The 21,644-nt window shown below is 38.7% G+C and overlaps 1 protein-coding gene across 3 annotated transcripts in view; it reads right to left on the reverse strand.

The window, feature by feature from the left end:
- Window positions 1–3,294: 3,294 nt before the first annotated feature.
- Window positions 3,295–21,644, reverse strand: part of LOC103036527 (probable ribonuclease ZC3H12C) — a 35,864-nt gene continuing 17,514 nt past the window's right edge. For all 3 annotated transcript variants that reach the window (XM_049469819.1, XM_049469820.1, XM_049469818.1), the window contains exons 2-6: window positions 12,690–13,509; window positions 10,076–10,215; window positions 9,194–9,428; window positions 8,933–9,039; window positions 3,295–8,707 (exon numbers count right to left, since the gene is read on the reverse strand). In XM_049469819.1, coding sequence (XP_049325776.1) covers window positions 7,221–8,707; window positions 8,933–9,039; window positions 9,194–9,428; window positions 10,076–10,215; window positions 12,690–13,411 — 2,691 coding nt within the window. In that variant the 5' untranslated portion in view covers window positions 13,412–13,509 and the 3' untranslated portion in view covers window positions 3,295–7,220. The remainder of the gene's footprint in view (window positions 8,708–8,932; window positions 9,040–9,193; window positions 9,429–10,075; window positions 10,216–12,689; window positions 13,510–21,644) is intronic.

Consider the following 21,644-nt stretch of genomic DNA (forward strand, 5'->3'; position numbering starts at 1 on the left):
AGTTACTAACGGAGTTACTCCACTATAAAAGTAACTAGTTACCAGTAAAAGTAACTATTGCGTTACTTCGCCCTGTAAAAATAAATAAATAAAGAATAAATAAAGAAAATAAATGATGTAATTACTATTATTATTAGAAAAATAACAAACAAAAATAAACCCAAAATGTTGACAAAAATATAGTCTAACGAATAAAAAAAAATAAGAAACGAAAAACTCCACAGGACCAAAGAAATTTACTAAGACATGTAATACTGAAAAAAAAACGGAAAAAACAAATACACATCTGGGGATAAAAATTAAACAAACCAAACCACACTCAAAGAAATAAATGTATATATAAACAAAACAAAAGAATGGACAAAAACAACAATCCGTTAAAAAAAAACTCATTTAAATCCATTAAAAAACTCATTTAAAACAATCACAGGCTTTTTGCGCAGAATAATAAAAGTTTCGGTTAGTTTCAGTTTCAAATCATGAAAACAGCTCACCAAAACCTCAACCTATCCTTTATATTTGACAATATTTGATTAACTTACAGGTCCTTACTTATTTTTATTTAACTGAACTGAGTTGTAAATTATTTATAGCCTCGCGCTGAATTCAGCTCCGCGTTGAGAGAGAGAGAGAGAGAGAGAGAGAGAGAGAGAGAGAGAGAGAGAGAGGCGCAGCGCATTTTGCCTGATTTCTCTTTATTAATTAACAGTACATTTGTTGGCTTTAGTAAGTTTAATAACATTAATTTTAGTATACTTGTCAGATCTTATTTATTAAAACTTTTTTTAGAAGACAGAGGTTATTCTGCGCGCAATGCCGCGCCGCTGCGCCAAGCACCACTTTGCGTGCCTGACATTTCAGAGCGCTGGACCAGATTTTAATTCATGAATTAATATATTTAATATTTTAATAAATTTGCCCTGGTGATAAGAAACGAATGCTAACATATAGCGTTATATTTCTGTGTATTTCAAATGTTTTAAGTTTTATATAATTGACGGGCAGCACCACGCGCCAGATTGACAATGTGCTTTGTTTTTCAGATATAAAAGTGAAATTCAGTTAAATAATAGCAAAGTTAACTAAAATAAATTTATGTTCAGTCAAAGTTATTTTCTCTTTTAATTTTCCATTTCAAAACTCCAGCATTTGAGTGAGAATAAGCATCTGTTGAAATTTTTAAACAGCAGAATGCCTAGTTACAGTTATTTAGTCTGTGTACTAAACATAAATATAAATCCTTATAACTGACAGAAATAAATATAACTAATAATAATTTATAGTTACAGTGCAGATTTTTAAGTATATATATTTTTTCATAGTTGATTGCTGAAGGCTCTGGGTGTGTTTTATTTTTATGTGGTAAAGATGTGATGGTATGGAGTATTTTGGAGCGAAGGGTGAGCAATCGCGCTAAGTTTTTTTCCGCCGCCAAGATAAAAACACGCCAGAAATTTACCTCAACACACATCATTCCCAGACCACCACGCCCATCGGTGTTAATATATTCCAAAGTCCAACGCTATTTTAAGGACGCGTGCAAGGCCTAAAAATAGACTGTTGACGGGTGGCAAAGCGCCACGCTACACGCCTTGTGCGGGGTGTATGATAGGGCTCTTTGTCTGTATGCGCAAAGTTAAAAAAAGTTCATTCAGCTGCTAAAGTAACGTGCAGTAACGGAGTGTCGAAAATGGTAACGGCGTTATAGTTACAGTCAGAGTAATTAGTTAGATTACTCGTTACTGAAAAAAGTAACGGCGTTAGTAACGCCGTTTATTTTAACGCCGTTACTCCCAACACTGCTTATCCCGCCCCATAAAGTCACATGGGGGCCATTGTTTGCAACTTTTTAAGGATAATATCGTTAATCGCGATAATTTTGGTGATGATAATCGTATGTATGAATTTACAATAAGATTTACATTTAAGGTATTTAGCAGATGCCCTTACCAGAGCGACTTACAACAGTGCTTTGTTGTTACTTCAAAATATCCAGAGCTAGTTTGACTAGGATCAAGAGATAAACAGAGCTTGATCATGTTTAGGACCCTAGTAATTTTTTTATGATTAAGTTAGAAACCCTTCGAAAAGATGAGTCTTCAGTCTGTGTTTGAAGACTACGAGTGATTCTGCTGTTCTGACGCTCAGTGGAAGTTCATTCCACAACCTTGGTGCTCCAGCACAGAAACGATTCTGGATGTTTGTTTTCTGTGTGTTTTGAAGGATGGTGGTTTGAGCCGAGCTGTACTGGAAGCTCTAAGAGCTCTTGGTACAGATCTGACTTTGTCCATCAGTGCCATCATGTATGAAGGAGCTGGTCGGTTTTTGGCTTTGTACTCTTTTATGAAATACTGTCAAAATGTAGAGAGCAATTACTGTACATCCCACCAACCTCCCAGACCATATTTGACATTTGTGCATCATTCTTTCATTTAATTTTCAATTGAGAATCAAAATCGGGAAAAAAAATATTATTTTGTTTTTGAATATATTTGTTGAATGTATTTTCTGTTTTTCATTTAATGGCCCAAACAAAAATGGGAAAATTAATAAACGGATTCAGATTTTGATTTTTAAACTTAACCCATTTTTGTGCCCCTAAAGTCACTGCAATTGGAGTTTGCGAGTTTTGGATGGAGAGTTTCACCTTGTTCAGATGATTCAAACGCGTTGCAGTGAAAGAAGACGATATGACAACAGAAAAACTCACCGCGGTCACGCCACGCTCGGTCGCGCTATTTACACTAGTGCGCGTCTAAACCGTGTTTTACGGTAGCCGCGTGCACGTCGCAACCAGAGGAGCAGAGGCTCGCGCTTCTCCTGCTGAAAATGAAATAGAAACGAGTTTTACAACTAAAACATAATTTAACCAGGTCTAATCCACTCAAGATACACATCTGAAAGACTATTGCCTATCTATAGAACAGTGTAATGTTTTGGAAATGTTTGGAGTGTTATCAAATAAGTAAATATCGTCTTCTTTCACTGCAACGTTTAGTTCCTCTGAACAAGATGATACTCTCCATCCTCAACTCCATCCAAAATCCGCGAGCTCCAGTTGAACACAAATGGGTCAAGTTTAAAAATCAAAATCAAATGAAAACAGAAAATACAAGCCGTTTTTATATTCAAAAACGAAAAACAAAATAATACATTGTTTTTTTTTATTTCGCGAATATCAAATGAACGATTGATACAAGGATTCCAGGGCACTGATACCATGAATTATATTTTGTCCCCTTCCAACTTAGGAATTAGTTGTAAGTTTAAAAGTAAAGAAGAAATGACAGCATGAAATTTCTCATTTTTTTATTTCATTCGTAAGATTTGGTGACATCTTTGTTTCAATAAAAATACACATTTGGAAACTCCAGGATATGCAGCAACAATAATTTGTGTAACTTGTGTAACCACACATTTTGTCGACATGATATTGATTCAAAACTATTTATCTTCCACAAACATAATTTCCTCTGGTTTAAAAACAAAACAAACCAAAAATATCTTAAAATAATCTCAAAAAGACTATCTGCTTTGACCATCAAATGCACTATCATTGGGCCTTTCAAAATCTAACGTTAACTAGTTCACTGCTTACTTTGGTCCTCAAGCATAAAGCCTACATATACCATGAATCAAGAAATGTGTGACCAAGAAGTCCCAAGATCAGCTCTGTGGAAACGAGTTCAGCAGAAGTACAGCTGGAAGAGTCATTCCTTAGATCAAGATACGATAGTTTTGCGATAGCGGGTTTGGATAGTTAGCCTATGTACAGTTTTCTTCACCACGACTTGTGAGGCAGTTTAACAAGGCGAGCTGAAACACTTCTAAAGGAGAGAAGAAGAAAGGCGTGACACCAACACGGCAACGTTACGCACAACAAGTCCGTCAAAAGGTTTTGACACACGGTACGTCACAATGAGAAACAACTCGTTTTCTATTTATATTTATATATATTTGTGAAAAGCGGTACCACTTTACATGAGGGGGTTCTTAAAGCAGTGTATCTGCACAAAAAACTGTACATTTATTTCGCCACATGTAACGACATTATGCCGGTTTTTGTTTCTGCAAATACGTCGGTATTAAGAACGTCCTGCAATAAAGCCGGCCCTGAAAACTCGTAAGCTGAACATGGTTCAGATTATTCAGATGTGTCTTAAGCACAATGCCATGTAGAGGCATTTACTCTATACCCACGCCACCGCCAACGATGGCACATGGTGCCACCTGGCTAGAGGGAAGGCTCTTCTTTTATTTTTTTCTTCTTAAAACAAAAAAAAGTTGCTCCTAACAAACATATTTCAGGCAGCATTTTACCCCCATATTGTTTCTTTTTTTTTCATTGTGTAGCCTTTCCTGGATCCTAAGTCCAGTCCTCCTTAAATGCATCAGATTCTTTTACAGCTCTAAGAAAAAAATATGAGACCACTTAAATATAATGAGTTTCTTTGATTTTACCAAATTGAAAACCTCTGGAATATAATTAAGAGGAAGATGGATGATCACAAGCCATCAAACCAAGCTGAACTGCTTGAATTTTTGCACCAGGAGTGGCATAAAGTTATCCAAAAGCAGTGTGTAAGACTGGTGGAGGAGAACATGCCGAGATGCATGAAAACTGTAAATAAAAACCAGGGTTATTCCACCAAATATTGATTTCTGAACTCTTAAATCTTTATGAATATGAACTTGTTTTCTTTGCATTATTTGAGGTCTGAAAGGTCTGCATCTTTTTTGTTATTTCAGCCATTTCTCATTTTCTACTAATAAATGCTCTAAATGACAATATTTTTATTTGGAATTTGGGAGAAATGTTCTCTGTAGTTTATAGAATAAAACAACAATGTTCATTTTACTCAAACATATACCCAAAATCAGATAAACTGATTCAGAAACTGAAGTTGACTCTTATTTTTTTTCCAGAGCTGTATTTCTCAATATTGTAAACTGTATGTCTTATTTGCTTATATTTTGAATATGTAATACAACAGCAAGTGTGTTTATGATCATTTTTCTGTGGTCAAATTTCAAATTACACACTGTTTGTTTGTTTTGTGTTTTGTTTTCATCATTGCTTAGTTTTCCAAAAAAAAAAATCAAAATGATCGTAGCACATGAGCCAGTTATGCTACGTTTTTTTTTTTTTTTTTGGAAAACAGCCCAGGATAGTACCAATAGTATACAAATTCAAACACCTAACAATTTTGTAAAATTCTAAGAATTAAGATTTAAAATTTACACACCAAATTTAAAATTCTAGGTATAGACCATAAATAAAATTTTGCTTCCAAAGAAAATAAATAAATAAAATACTTCAGATATCTCCGTCATCATAATAATACCCTCCTTCCTTTTAAAAGATGCATTTTATGCTCTTCGTCGCTCAAAAAAAGAAACACTGGAATCGTTCTCCTTGAAGTAATGATAAAATGTTGCCAAAAATATCTCTTAAATTACACAAGTACTACCTATTGTACATAACTGTGTGTGAATATATTTTTTTCCCATAGATTATATGTATATAAATGTCTCTGATTTTTAAGTTAAAAAAAGATACAATTTGTATCAACAAGGACAGGTATTCTCTGGCTACCATGGGTGACTTCAGGAACAGATTTGGAACAGATTTCCAAAGACCTGGATGGATGGGGAGATCCGAAAAAAACGTACAAGTACGGTTTTGCGAAAAACGCAATCGGCTAAAATACAAGGATAAAATTAGAACGAAGAATTCCACCCCATTCGTGAAGCCAGAGACGTCCCTTACTAAAACTAAGGTACACAGAGCCGGCGGCAACTGTCTCAACTACACTACACCTGTGACTACAGTCGGACCACGCCCGAATTTCCTGGAAGCTCCCCGGAAGTTTTCGGGAAATATCCCAGAAGTATCCAGGAAGTTTCCTTGAAGTTTCCCCCAGATATATCCAGGAAGTTTCCCGGAATTTTCCCGGAGGTTAGCCAGAAGTGCCGTCAGCCCCAAACCCCTGCATTCAGCAGAACACCTGCTGTCGTTTAGGGTGGCCACTGAAGGCTGAAGTCTTTTTTCATATTATACATCCAAAGCCGTTGAATCGTAACACTGACAATTCAATGTAAAACTGACAAGAAAAAAATTCAACCCAAGTACCCCATACACACACACACACACACACACACACACAAGCACATAACCAACCACACATTCACACATACCGTATCTTCGTAACCGAACACATCAGCAAAAAAAAGCTTAACGAAAATAAAACAAAAAGAAACAGCAAATAATGATAACAATAATAACAACAATAATAATTTAAACACAGCTACTCTACAAGTAAAATAATACTTACTACTCGTGCGTATTCCCACAGAACCAAACCTTCATGATTCAAACAGGAAATGGTTGAAGGGAAATCGATTTTAAAGGACACAAAATTAAAATTAAAAATAAAACAAACTTTTCAAGTGAGAATAGGCATTACGTCACAAAGACAAAGACGGTGAGAGGCCAGAGAAATGCGGGACTAATGGTATCTGGAGGAATGCAAAAGAATAGAAAATTTATGAGTCTTGCCAAGGCAGGAGGCTGAAATTCCTTGCTATAAGACAATGACAAGGGGAAAAAAAAGCAGACAGGGTCCTGCCCTTCGCTTTTTGTGTGTATTTGAGTATTTGATGTGGTGGATTCCTTCATTTTGGTATGTTAAGTCACCCCAGTTTCTTGTTCTGTCCATCACAAATAATCTGGCCTTCCATCAGATCTTGCCTGATTGCCATAAGTTACCAAACCGAATTTGATAAACAGCAATGGAAAAAAGTGCCCTGTGAATCAATACATGCTCACCTGAACATAACTATCAAATGTATTAACATAAAGCAAAAAACTTGCAGAAAATATATAGATCAAAATAAATAATTCCACACTCACACTGCCACACATTCACACCTCAAGTAGACAAATTTGCTACTACAGCGGTTCTGGTTCCGCTGCTGGATAAATTTGTGACCTTAACAAAGTCAAACAAAGAACAAAGACCCCAACTACGAACTCTGTGATGGCTTGTCCTCACTGCGGCCGCGTTCACAGGTTCCCACGTGAACTTTGGAAACCTCTAAACGGAAGCACTGCAAAACTTTGCGTACGTGGCCTGGACAAATCTCCATGTAGATGCAAACAAATTCCTTAGAAAATTGTAAAATTAGGGTTAACAGTTTTACAGTTTCCGAGAGGGCCCTCAGTAGCCTGACTGGCCTTTCTCAGCCAAGATGGCGGCCGCTAACTGTTGGGCATCGGTCACGTGCGGGTACCGGCCCATGACCAGCTGCACCAGCTCTGTAGGGAAGATGTTGCACAGGTTTACGAACACCTTCTCGCGCACTTCCTGGTAGCGACTGACGGCAGGTGGCTCCTGATGCTGTTGGTGAGACTGGGGATGTGGACTGTGAGAGGGATGAGGAGGAGGAGGATGGGGAAGAGAAGAACGTCCCCAGGGCGCCCGCCACATCTGCTCACGGTTCTCAGGAAGGCTCTGGAAGGTGAAGTGCTCATAGCAAGGCTGAGGGGTTTGCCGGTAGTATGGATCCCAGCTGGTCATTCGCTCCTGGCCCAAGTAAGCCTTCCTGGGTGGTAGAGGCGAGTGGTCGTAGAGCCTGGAGTCAGACACGCTGTCCAGACGCGTGGACGCCAAACCTCGACCCAGAGGGGAGCTCTGAGGGTGTGCGAGGGGTGGGTAGTCTCCAGGACAGCTTGATCTGGCGGCAACCGTTTGATGTTGGACTTGCGGGGACATGTAGGACAATGAGTGCTTGAAGTGGGGGTCTGGCGGCTGGTCTTCTTGTGCCAAACTGTGGATCCTTGATACACTGTGGTGGTGGTAACCAGGGTGCGGTGGAGGAGCTGATGAGAGCACTCGTCCCTGGTGGTGGTGCTGGGGTGGAGGCAAAGTACCTGGGGGCAAGGTCCCAGGAGGCAAGGTCCCAGGCAACGGATACTGCCTGCGATGTTGGTACTGGTGCTGCTGGTGGTGGTGGAGATGATGATGGCACTTGAGCCCATCGTCCATCAGTCCAGAGTCGGGTGAACTCATGCAGGAGCGCTCACTGTGGCCCGCCGTGCCATACGAGTCAGAGCTGGCGCTGCCCTCACTGCTGCAATCTGACGCAACCGAGCTGATCCGTGGATCCACATCCGGTAGGTGGAAGTGCCGCTCTGGGCTTCGCTGTGCAGACAGACCAAGACCTGAGTAGGCACGGACCATGGAGTAGTAACTGTGATCCGGAGACTCGCAGGTTGGATAGGGGTCCGTTTGTGGAAAAGCTGGTGCTACATGACTTTTGGTAGAGCAGGAGGTTTGCTCTCTTGGGTCTTGCAGGTAACTGTGACAGGAAGGAGGCCCACCTGGTGCAGGGGGCAGTGTCACACTGCTCTTGGTGGAGTCTGCTTTGGTTTTGGAGCTCAGCTTGTCCTCCACATCACTATAAGACAGGGTGCGGACGCTGGGGTCTGACTGCCTCTTTGGGTGCGAACGCTTTCCCTCGCCGGCTTTATCGTTTCGGGATCCCCCAGGAACACTGTGGCTCTTCACCAGGCTAGTTTCAGTCGTGTTTTTGACGGCAGAGGTCTTGGCGCTGGCACGGAGCTCATCGGCTACTGCGCGCTGGGGTTGTGTGCCACGCTCCGGGTGGTAGAACTTACACTTGTGCCCGTAAGTGCACTTTTTCCCTAAAGAAGACAACAGATTTCAGTACCACTTTCATGAAGTGTTAGCCACAATGATATTTCAGTGCAGAAATCTTGTGTTTATTTAAAGTGTGTAAAACTAAGTGAATAAGCTAGCATTAAACTGATCTGTTAAAACAGTCTCACAAGGTTTATGGGGAAAACATGGAATGCAGTGTTTAACACAGCTTAGTTCAAGGTTTTGTTAAAAGGTCAGGGTCATTTTACCATAAGGACAAGGCTGCTTCTTGTGTTCTGGGATGATGGGCCTTTTTCTCAGGAAGTTCTCGAGACTTGGGCCGTGGCGACCCAAGGGATCATCAGGGGGCATGAACCTACAGGACAGATTTAAAATTACTTCCGTGAATTTAATTAGATAGCTACATTTGCAAAAACAAACAAATATCCTTAATTTTCTTTGGGTTAAACTAATTTTTAAGAAATAGCTCAATGACAAATTTTCCCATGAGAAGCACCACAAAAACTCACTTGTCATTAACAAACGAGTACATCAGAAGCCTTTCGTCAATGAATTTCTTCCATTCAGGTTTCTCCACAGCCAAGTCCCTGTAGTTGTCGTTAGAGACAATGATTCCATCTGATTCGTAAGCTAGCTTGACGATAAATCGGTCATCGTAGCACACCACCCTGCGGCCCTGGACTCGACGGGACGGTGTGAAAACAAGAATCTTGTCTTTCTCCAGTCGTCTCAAAATCTCTTGATCTGAACAAACAAACAAACAAAAAGACATAAAAATAAGACGAGCACTCACTGTAAAATGTAAATGTCATAGTAAGTACTAAAAATAATCATACTGACTGATTGATTCACATAAACTAAAAAACACTCTTTTTTATTATTTTATCATTTTTATTACTTAAGCTATTATTTTATTTACTTGCAATTACTTCTTTTAGTAGTATTATTTTTCTTTTTTGTGTTGCTTTTGTTTCCCTGTGGTGTTGGGACTCCTTTTGCTTCTGTAACCCAATATCTTAAACAGTCATGTGAATAGCCCTCATCTACCTGTTCTCAGTGCAGCAGGAGCAGCAACTCGAGATAAACTCACTCTCTGCTTTTCTCTATTGTTCTAGAAACAGCAGAAGCCCCTAAACATGGAATTTAAACACTGAGAATATGTTTAAATTAGTTATGAGCTGATATTCAGTAAGTATGCCTGTTGTCTTGTCTCTTATCTGGTGCGTTTAGACACTTTTAGAGACAAAGAGAGAACAAGCCGAGTGTGTGCCCCATTACACTTCTTTGCGTTTCTCCAAAACACCTTGTGTAGTGAGCTCCATCACACTACTTTTTATAGTCAACATTGTCGATTATGTCGACTGATTGTTGCAGGCCTAACGTATACTTGCCTGTGATGAGTGCATCAGGTCGAGACTGCTCTTTCCTCCAGGCAGGTACGAAAACTGTGATGTCTTTGTGACCACGTTCAAGGAACCAGTCCACCGCAAGCTGAATTCCTTGGCAAGAGAACACCTCCTTATTGCCATGGCTGTAAGATAAGTGAGAAAGACAAACAGAGAGAAAGAAAATGTGATAACCTGTTCAGATCAAGAGCAAAAAGATGCCTAAATAAACCTCAACAGACAGCTAAAAAGTACTTGTTCAAATCATTAGAAGCCAATATTTGATTTCTATGTGTAAACTAAACACCCCCAAATGCCAAAAGCAATACAGGAAAATGGAATAAAATTAATAGGACAAATAGGACAAGTCAACTCAATTCTTGCATAATCTTCAACAGAGGAATATCATCTCCACCCTTTCCTGCACTGGAATTTGTGTTACATTTAATTACTGAATGCTTGAAAAAACGCAAACAAAGTAACTCAATAAACCACCCAAAGTTCAAATTGATACAAGGTAAACAGCATTAATAAAACAGATTTTATTGAGCATACAGTATTCATTAGTTGGCTAACAAAGCACAAGCCCTCCAGCAGTGCAGAGAAGTGGAACTGGAGAGATCCACAGTAAAGCTGGTTAGGCAATATGAAGATATGCAATTTCAGCTTTTTGTATTTTGTTCCTCTTTCCAGTAACTTATCATAGACAACAACGACTTAACATATTTAAATGGGAAGTACTAGAGATGGAAACATCGATCATCTATGAATCTGTATCAGTGCGAAAGATATTTCTGTAATTAGCCGATAATGATCAGATTTCTATCCATATTTGTGAGTTAAGAAATATAGCTAGTCACAGGATGCTAAAGGCTAAATGTAACTACATACGTGTACATGGCTGCAGACCCTTCATTAGAGCCAGAACAATGTTGTACAACATTTGCTCAGTGTGCTGACTCCACTCTGTATTTTTTTTAACCCTAATTGAAACACTCATATTTGTAGAACATGTAAAACTAACATGCCTCATGCAGGAAACAGAATAAAGATTTATAACTGGAAAAAAACACAGCAGAGCTGACAAGCACAACTAACCACACTAAACAGCAAACAGTTCTGAGCACATTTAACAACAACCAGATGTAGTGCCAAAAAAGTAATGCTAGTTAAGCAGCCCCTTTTTCTTGTTTGTACTTTGGTTGATGGTTGATTTTGACACCACTAGTCTAACATATGGTTCTTCATCATACAACATGTATGTATTTACATTATTCGTGTCTGCCAATAAAGACTAAAACAGAAATTAAATATATAGCCCAGATCTGTGTAGTGATCCATACAGTTCTACTGCAGTCTCCAGGATTAATGGTGTTCCTGAATCGTATCAAGTAACGAATCGAGATCCTGTGGACTGGGAGCAGGATTACAGTCAGAGTGTTCGGTGCTGTTTAAAAAAAACATCCAGGGCTATTAAATATTCATCGTATGTTAACAGAAAATACTACAAACCATTACAGATAAACATTACAGATTCCTTTAAGACCAAAGCTGTCAGCTTATTGGGAAAAAGGTATAGGTAATGTTTTCAGACTGTGCCAATTCATTAGTCACCCCACTAGAATGTTAAATAAGAATCTGTTTTCTACCCAACTTCATGAATACCATAAATTTCAGTGAAAAATCATTCTACAACAATTGCAGAGCAATGCCTGACTTTGCATATTTCATCTCACATAGCAATCTGATTTTAGTCTGAAAAAGTGTAAATGCTCGCGGTTAACATCTTATCAGTATATAATCCAAATACTACTCTCTACATGACCTGACTAGGTGTAAACGGGGTCTAACACTGTAGACCAGATCAGTTCTCTCTTTATTAAAACACCCAATACACAAAGCAAAAAATATGCCAAGTTCAAACCCTCAATAGATACATACTTTTTATTCTAAAGCATTATTACTAAAAAATTTTGGGGGGAGAGAAAACACTGGAGCTGTCATTAAACAGCAGATCTAGAAATCTGACCTTACCAATACTTTATGGCCATTTTCTTCAAAAAGTTTATATAAAAAAAAAACGCACATACTTCGCCTCAGTAGCTAGCTAGCCATCCTTCCTGTTCCACCTTAAATGGTGCAATAGAAAGCAGAAGCTGCAGCATTTAAGGCGGAAAAGAAAAATAAAAAATTGGGAAAGCTAATAAAAGCTTATTTCAGCTCCCCATCACAGAGGAATTAGGGAATGGACAATAATAATTAATTGCTGCACCACCTGTCCCCTTTCTGCAGATATATGACAAAAGTTAGTCCAGCAGCTAGGTTATTGAACTTTAGCTCTCCACTTTTATAACTATATTCTGTATAAGGTTTGAAGGGTTGTCACAATTCTTAAGGAGAAGATTTTCCTCTTTCCCACTGTAACTCTGTTTCAAGAAAAAGGTTACACTTGAAGGGGCAGCAGAACTGGGATTAGGCCCAAGCATAAATTTGTAAAAATGAATAAAACTGGATTTCAAATAGAAAGAACAGAATGTGACAAAAACAACAAGAATCCTTATGGTATAGAATGTAGAAGTAGAACTACTACAAAGTGTCATTTTAGATATTTGATTCTTACCTCATGGCTACATTACTTCCATCCACAACTATGGGCCGCAGGTTATCCTTATCGTCCAGGAGGGCCTGAGATGGGGAATCCGACTGCCGTGAATCTGTAGAATCGGAAAAGCTGCATGCTGAAGACGATGAAGAACCAGAAGACGCTAAGGAAGAAGTAGTGGACATGGATGAGGTTTGGGTGCTGCCTTCGCTCTCGGACTTGCTGCCAAGTTTCACCAGCTCCCCGAGAATGTCGTTGATCAGTGCGTCCGGTCCGAGCTTGCTCAAGACTAGTCGGACCAAGTCTTCTGTGTAGCCCAGCTTCAGAGCGAACTCCAGTTTGGTTTGATACTCCCTGAGGGTGTTGACGGGATCGGGCTCGTCCGGCGTCGCGTCGGGGGGCCCCGGCGAATCCAAATCCAGACATGGCGATCGGCAGAGTGGAGGGTGGACAGCTCGGGCTGATCCTTCACTCAGGGCATCTCTGGGCGAGAGGCTGCAGCTGCGCTCCACCTCGATATCAGACCCAGCGCTCTCCTCTGAGTCACCCTGGGAGGAGGAAGAGGGTCTTTTGGGGCACGGGGTTGAATCCTCGCCAGCATCTGACGAACCCCTGTCCATCCTGGGACCGGCATCGGCACCGACCTGCCGGTCTACGGCTTTCACGTGGAGGTAGTCCAGATCCAGCCCCAGGTCGAGGATGTGGCCTGTTCCATCATCCAGATGGTCCTTCAGGCCCATGAAGCTGTCAGAGACATTCAGCGCCGTGCTGCCGATGACCCCTGCTGACCTCTGCCCCGTCTGCTACTCGCCCCTCAGACTGCTGTGGTCATGTGAACCTGGATTAGAAAGGGGACAAAAGGCCTGGTCACAAAGAGGAACAGTGGAGATTATAGTAGGGCGTTATAAACACTTTTCCTGAAGGTTTATCACACTAATCCAAGTATTCAGGAGCATCCGGGCAGTTGAGACAGGTATAAGGAAATCAGACATTAATGGTTGTCCAGTTCCAATAGCTGATTCATGACGATACAACAGCCCAGGTTAATGAAGTCTTGGGCTGAAAAGCCACACAGGCCTTCTGGGTTCAATCACTTCTCTTAGGCTGAACTCCACCCCCCTGTGCCCCCCTGTGCCTTATTAAATATGTCCTGAAGCAAAGCTAAAGGGAAATGGGAAAGATTAGAAGAGTCTAACAATGTTTAAAACATGGACATTTCAATTAGGATGAATTTCTTGCTTTTGCAAGTAAGTAAATTCTCAGATCAATCATCATGCTGCCATAGCAATTTGTACTTTGGACTTCATGTTGCTGCTACTTCCCTACTCCTTTTTATTATTCTGTGTATTAATCTTATCTATTTTATTATTGTGTATAGTGTTTTTTATTGTTTTTTATTTCTGGACCCTAAGAATACAATTTCGTTCCACCTCATGTACCATGTGATGTGAATGACAATAAAGTCTCCTAGAATTAAAGAATCATTGAGATCCCCTTATTAAATGTTATAGAACCTTCTGGTAGCTTTAAGGGGTGCATTGAATATTTAGCCATCAAGAAACCATGAATTTTTTCTTTGTTCGACCAAAAAAGTCAAAAAGACAAAATAATTTATACAGAACAATACTGACCCGATTTTTAAAAATCATATTATATTTTGTTTGTATGTCTGTCTGCTGAGATATTAAAAATATTAATTGTTTAAAATACATCATTTAAAATAAGAGTTTTAACTTTTAAAATTCAGGCTGTTCAACTCATATAAAAATAGAGAAAAAAAAGGCAAATAATTTTTTGTACATCTCTAGTAGCTATACTCTATAAAAGGGCCTAAAAAACAGATACACTACAGTACACTTTGATCCTATTTTCTATAACATAGCTATCATCCTTATAATTTCACATATTTAATAGGCTCAAATCTAAAAAAGTCTTTAAGGAGCAACATTTTTCATTAGTCTGACCTCATTACAGTTATTATCAGCTTTAAAATTCTAAATTGTTTGTAGCGCAGGCAACTCCAGTCTGGACCCTTTTTATGGCGTACCTATTAAAACACACTTAATTCAATTCATTTGTGAATGGCCATGTGTAGTAGATTACCAGTACCGGAATGTGTTACAGATCAGAGTGTGTGCTCTACTTTGGCCTTCGAGAACATGAGGTAGGAACCATGTTTAAGTTTGAGGAGATGCTAGTGACAAGTGATAAGCTACAGCAAAAACTAGTGATAAGGTACATCACATGGTCAGCAACTACTGACTTTTTTTGAGAGCACTGGACAGACTAAAATATCTGAATTCTTTAGGAAATAATGAATTTTTAAGTATTAAGATTATTTCAGAATAAGTATGGTCTAAGACCCTATTTACACCTGGTCCCTAATGCATCTGGTCCCAGGACTATATCTAGGACTAAACCACATATATCAGGACTAAACCACATGGAAATGCCACATATTATAACAGTTTAAACATACCAGTTACTCATAGATGCATTTGAACAACCAAATACCCTCCAAGTACCACTGAAACATCCATAATATTCGCTGTGCAATGATCCAATTTACCACCAAGTGCAAACACGTGTTTGGTTAAACCTTTAGCAAGATACAATACAAATACTAGTCACTAAAAGGTACCAGGTGTTAACACACTAATACAAAAAACATCTAAGAAACTCTTGCTAACCAAACAAAACACACTGTATAGGCCAACTTATTAGGATACCAGCTCAATTACAGTTTCTTCCGTTGGAGTAACAGTATCTAATGCCCAGGGAGACAAGGCTTTCTACTATTCTACAATTTTTAAATATTGCTGTAAGAATTTGATTGCATTTAGAAACAAGAGCTTCAGAGAGAGTGAAGGACATTGGATGATCACCACCACACTTGCTTCATCTCCTACTCTCAACTCATTCAAAAATGTATTTAACTGATGTGTTTTTCTAAATCAGTGATTTATCTGTTTACGAAATAAAAAAAAAATGATTATCCGATGCCAATGTCTAAATATTTTTTGTCATTAAAAGTCTATTGCTCATAAAAAAAGTGTAACAGCATTATGATGCTATTATATGATAATATCACTGGCAATGGTCTCAGGATGACAATAATTTTGTTTTTATTACAAAGAATTATGGGACGTTCTGTTGAGACCACTTAAAAAACATGAGTTTCTTTGATTTTAGCAAATTGAAAACCTCTGGAATATAATCAAGAGGAAGATGGATGATCACAAGCCATCAAGACATGTGCCATGTCAGACTGGTGGAGGAAAACGTGCCAAGATCATGCATGAAAACTGTGATTAAAAAACGGGGTTATTCCACCAGATATTGATTTTTGAACTTTTTATGAAAACATTATGAATATGAACTTGTTTTCTTTGCATTATTTGAGGTCTGAAAGCTCTGCATCTTATTTGTTTTTCAGAAATTTCTCATTTTCTGCAAATAAATGCTCTAAATGACAATGTTTGTATTTTTTTCCAGGGCTGTATATTTTACAAACAAAAAAAACATGTTACCATGACAGGCTAGCGCTGTGTACACAATACATATATGTTATGATTCAATTTATTGCAATATATTATGATACTGTAGGCAGGGCGATATAAGAAAACTGGCATGGTATAAATAATACTTTCATGTTCTCTTCAAATCTGAGTTAAACAAAAGACATTTTATCCAATCAGAAAAGTATGATCTAGTGGGCGGGGTTTAAATTAAACTAAATAATATGAACCTCTGATGTCTGCCACCAATATACAAATATAAACTAATAATTAAAAATCCATACTGGTGTTTTTGAAAGGTGATACAGTATGATACAAAAACATTATAATATTTTGATATATTCGTATTTTTTACAGCCCTATAGAAACACCATTGTTGCGTATACGCCTATTTTACAAGCATGAGGGGAACCAAACTTTGTCGTTTGTTTGTTTGAACAAGGACAGGACCTATGCATGACTACAGTCCAAATCAAGAGGATGCACTGATGGGAACTGTTGTCTGCAGATTAAAGAATTTCTATTGCTAGGAAGATAGTTTAGTAGATGATAACATTACTGGGAAGTCAGTGGACGGACAGAGCTGACGGAAGCATATGTCGCCGAGTTTTAATAAGGGGAGGGCACAAGGCAAACAAAGGGCTGCATGGCAAACATCCAACTGTTGCTAGGCTGCAGCTGCTTAAAGAACGTCCCTTCCAAGTGCCACAACAGAGCCGGAATAATTTAGTCGAATTTAACAAAAGGAGTGGAGGGACTAAAAGGGGGGTGAGATAGGGGGGTGGGGGAGGTGGTTCAAGTGTGTCTGACTTGTCGTACCATAACAAAAGAGTTTGCCAGACCATTCATTCTTCAGACCATTCTACCCCACTGCATATGGGCAGATTATAAGCACATAGGCTGGCAGCTAAGGGACTAGCTTCTTATTGGCCTAGTGCTCTGTTTAGGCATCAGATAAATCAATACATGTAAAAACAGAATACACATTTTTACATCTACTGTCAATTTATTAAGAGTAAAACACTGCTACTAAACTTCTATAATGTATCCACTATAATGTAAAACAAAGATATACCACAAAAGCCAGACAAAATGTGGAATCATCAAAGAATGCTCTGTCCACACACTTCCTCTTCCTTCTCAAAGATGCAAAACAATAGGTAGTGAAACCACGTTCGAGAAGAGACCAATTCAACAAAAAAAATGGAACGTACTTCTGTAGCACAGCAGGTGACAAGCCGTGAATGGTGGGGTCCACCTCGACAAAATGGGCCTACTTTGTTTTTGCACTTTGCTCAATAGTTTATTCAAGGGCCTATATGCTGTTTAACCTCAGGAATTTTGAGCTCGACCAAGTAACTTCTATTAAGGAATTTTAATTCCTACTCAAATATTATCTCCTGCACAATATTTTCTAAAAGATTTAGAGCAAAAAGCAAATAGGCATGCTGAACTTCCTGGAAACTGAAGTCACTTTCACTTTTAGCACTTTCATGTATTAAAAGTAAAAGTGCTTTCACCAACACTTTCACTGCTGTTTACAATTATTATAATATCTAATTGCAATAAGTCGTCAGAATTAGGTCATTTTAATTCAGAAAGGCCCCAAAAAATCAGTTCTATTTTTTCCAAATTCTATTTAATTATTTTTCTTCTGTGTTCCCATAAAGATCTTTTGGTTTTGTTTTTTTTACAGTTGTTTTGATTTAGATTTTTGCACAAAACATATATTAAAAAATGTACCGTTGCAAAATAAAATCTTTAATTTTTATACAGTTTGATCAATAAAAAATAAAGGAATAAAATATGGTTATAGAATATAAAAACGGTATCTGTGTCGACAAGCAAGTCTAATGAGGATTTCTTTCATTGACTGGCAGTGTACCTTTATTTTTACAGCGATTAACCACTGGTGTAACACTATTAAACAAAAATCACCTTTATATTTTTTGGGATCGGCAAAAAGGGAAAAAGTATTTGAGAAAATAATTTCAGCCTTGGGTTTAAAAGTACTTTGTGATACTGCTTCTTTTGTGTTAGCGACTTTAACTTTGACACCATTGATTTTTTTGAACAGTTTGTCTGCTTGTTTGTATTAGTAACTTAGATTTTTACACAATCCGATTGTTTGAAGTAACTGTTGCGACAAACAAACAAGGCTTGTTTGTTTAAGGCACCTTTACTTTAAAACAAACTGTTTACATTAGGGGTGTGCCATATCATGTCGTACGCAATAATATCAAACATTTTGGAATATCATGAACAATATAATACTCTGAAATATCGTGCCATATCACCCACCTCTAATCATCACGTTTTTTCTGTTTTTAGGGGAAAAAAAAAAAACATTTACACTCTTCTCATTTCACATTATAGATCTACTAGAGACCAGTATCATTTATTTTATTCCAGGGTATATGAAGATATTTGGAGTGCATTATTAGCATCATGACATTCTGGATCATTGACTTCTGCTAAAAATCTAATAAAATGTTTTTATATTTTTTAATATCTCAGTTAGGGTGTGCCATCTCATATTGTATGCAATAATACAATTTAATTTTCACTTTGTTGCAGTAGTGTATTTTTAAAATTTTTTTTTTTCATTTATTGTTTTGTCATATCGCAAAGAAATATTGTGATTTTTTTTTTTGGCCATATCGAACACCCCTCGTTTGGATGATGTGTTTTCTTTAGGCTCACCACCCATACAAATTGTATCCAGCTGCTCAGTCTGTATGTTTTCACTGCGGCTCTGTGTCCAGATAAAAAAAAAAATACTACTGTTAAAAGTAAAAGCAGCAGTAAAACTATACTCCAGTCCAAACTGCTGTTATGGTTCAACTTCAGCGATTAATCCACAATGCAGGTGTGTCCTATACTATGGGAGGCTGATGCAAATTTGTTACCAATAACCTTGATGTAACATGTACACAAAGACAGTAGGATGTCAGCATGTGTAGTTAGGTAGTCGGGTGCAAAAAGACTGATTTCAATGTTTTCATTTTGTGCATTTCTGTGCATTTGCCTGCTTTGCAGAAACCACAGACCGCTAATTGAATTATTATTTTGATTTGAAATGCCTACACTAAGAATCCGCAGATTTAAAACAGCTCAAATTACTGATATCATGCTGGTGAATCAGCCTGTAGTAATGAATACCATGCCAGAGGCTGCAGAAACACCCTGAATGGCACGGTGCCTGATGTCTGTTGGTGGTAGCGTCGGCTCGCTTTGATTTGTTGGCATTTTTCAAACTCTTCCAGTGAGGTGGCTAGGCTTAGCCGCGTGTCATTAACGAAGCGGTAATGAATATGTAACACATGTCGTTGTTTGGCTGCAAGTGTTAGTGTGTGTGTGTGTGTGTCCCTGAAGGGCCCTGGCTGGCAGTTATTGTGTGGGGAGGGTGGGTATGCTATGCTGTCTGCTATGCGCAGCTCTTGGCTGAGACAAAAGACAAGGGCCGTCCCAGCGCGAGGGCCGAGGGGGGACGCGGCCAGCAGGGCAACAGATGTCTGCTGAGGCCACAGGGGAACAGCAACTGGTGTCCTCCTCCTGCTCATGCCGCGGCTGCAGCACTCTATAGAGCGGCCTGCTGCATATGCCCGGCCGGCCCAGGGTCACGTGACATAAAGGGAAACCTCGTCTTAACCCTGGAGTGCAAACATCCCCCTCTGTAGCAACGGTAATGCAAGCTAAAGACACCCTCCCAGCAGCGCCCCACCCCAACCAAATCCAACCCCCCATTCACCTCAATAGCCTCCTCCTCCTCAATGGGATTCATGCATAAGCTTCAACTCTCTCCAAATTACTTTCAGCATCATCTAGGTACAGTACGATTAGGTTGCCCACTCCACTGTCTACTGTTAATTACATAACATAGACAATAGTAGACCATATAAATCAGTGAGGCAGCAGTTCCTAAGAAAGTGATTAAGCCTAGTCTTCGACTACACCATTCTAAATTACGTTTTTTTTTCATTGAAATGAATTTACAGCTCTGAAAAAAAATAATAATAATTTTACCAAACTGAAAACTTCTGGAATAAAATCCAGAGGAAGATGTGTGATCACAAGCTATCAAACCAAGCTGAACGGCTTGAGTTTTTGCATCAGGAGTGGCATAAAGTTATCCAAAAGCAGTGTGTAAGACTGGTGGAAGAGAACATGCTAAGATGCATGAAAACTGTTATTAAAAAGCAGGGTTATTCCACCAGATATTGATTTCTGAACTCTTAAAACTTTATGAATATAAACTTGTTTTCATTGCATTCTTTAAGGCCTGAAAGCTGCATTTTTGTTATATCAGCCATTTCTCATTTTCTACAAGTAAATGCTCCAAATAACAATATTTTTATTTGGACTTTGTGAGAAATGCTGTCCGCAGACAACATATACCTATACATAGCAAATTAGAGAAACTGATTCAGAAACTGAAGTGGTCTTTTAATATTTCCAGAGCTGTATATCTATGACTAGGCCAAATTCCTGTCCTGGAAACTGTCCCTGAGAGACACATCTCATCTAGACTAAGGTAAAGGCCAAGGTGTAGGCCATACCTCAATATATGCGTATCAAATCAAATACCTCCACCACTTTGGATTTACCAGCATGTACAGGCTGAAATTTGCAAAGTGCAAATGTTTGATTGTATGATTTACCATTACAATACAAATACAAAAAGTGCCTATGCATCTTTATCAATAAAAACTAAGCTATGTTCCTCTTTCAATCGCTAATAAAATAACAGATGTCAGCCACATCTTGCTAGTCTGGTTGTACTGTACAATTTTTAAAAAGAGTTCACACAATTCAAGGAAGATGTGCACTCTAAAGCAGCTCTTAAAAAAGGATATGCAAAGTGCACCATGCCACCTGCAAGTCACGCAAACAACAACATTACCATGCATCACAGACTGCCTTGAAAGTAATCAAAATAGTGCTAGCACAAAGAGTGAGCTGAGAAGGAGGCCTAGAATTTGTTAGTCACTTACACCTCTGAACAAGAGGAGCTGAATGTGTGAGCTGTGTTAATGTCTGGATTAGATATACCAGACTTTATACCAGTTTTATACTGCCAGGCCCATAAAACTAGTAAGTCACGTCTGGGTGAACCCATGTGTGAATGAACGGAGCAGGTGATTTTTCAGAGAATTCTGAATATAGTGGGTTCTGTCGTGCTTCCTGGTTGGGCTACACAGGTGCAGTCCTTTGCTTAAACCCTGTGAAAGATAATTTCCTGTATTGTGAACGCACCTAAATGTTAGAAAATCTCCATTTTGTATAATGCAAATGTGAATGGACAGCTCTGCATAAGATCTGGACTAGAAAGTTCAGACATCTTGCAAAGTTTACAACTTTAACAGCAATGAAAAACTACTTTCCTAGATTCCATGCCTTTGTAAATAGATAACGTACTCCAATTCCTAGCAGCAAGTCCTAATATTTAAGCTAA

The sequence above is a fragment of the Astyanax mexicanus genome, chromosome 21, assembly GCF_023375975.1.
Source record: "Astyanax mexicanus isolate ESR-SI-001 chromosome 21, AstMex3_surface, whole genome shotgun sequence".
Lineage (NCBI taxonomy): Eukaryota > Metazoa > Chordata > Actinopteri > Characiformes > Acestrorhamphidae > Astyanax > Astyanax mexicanus.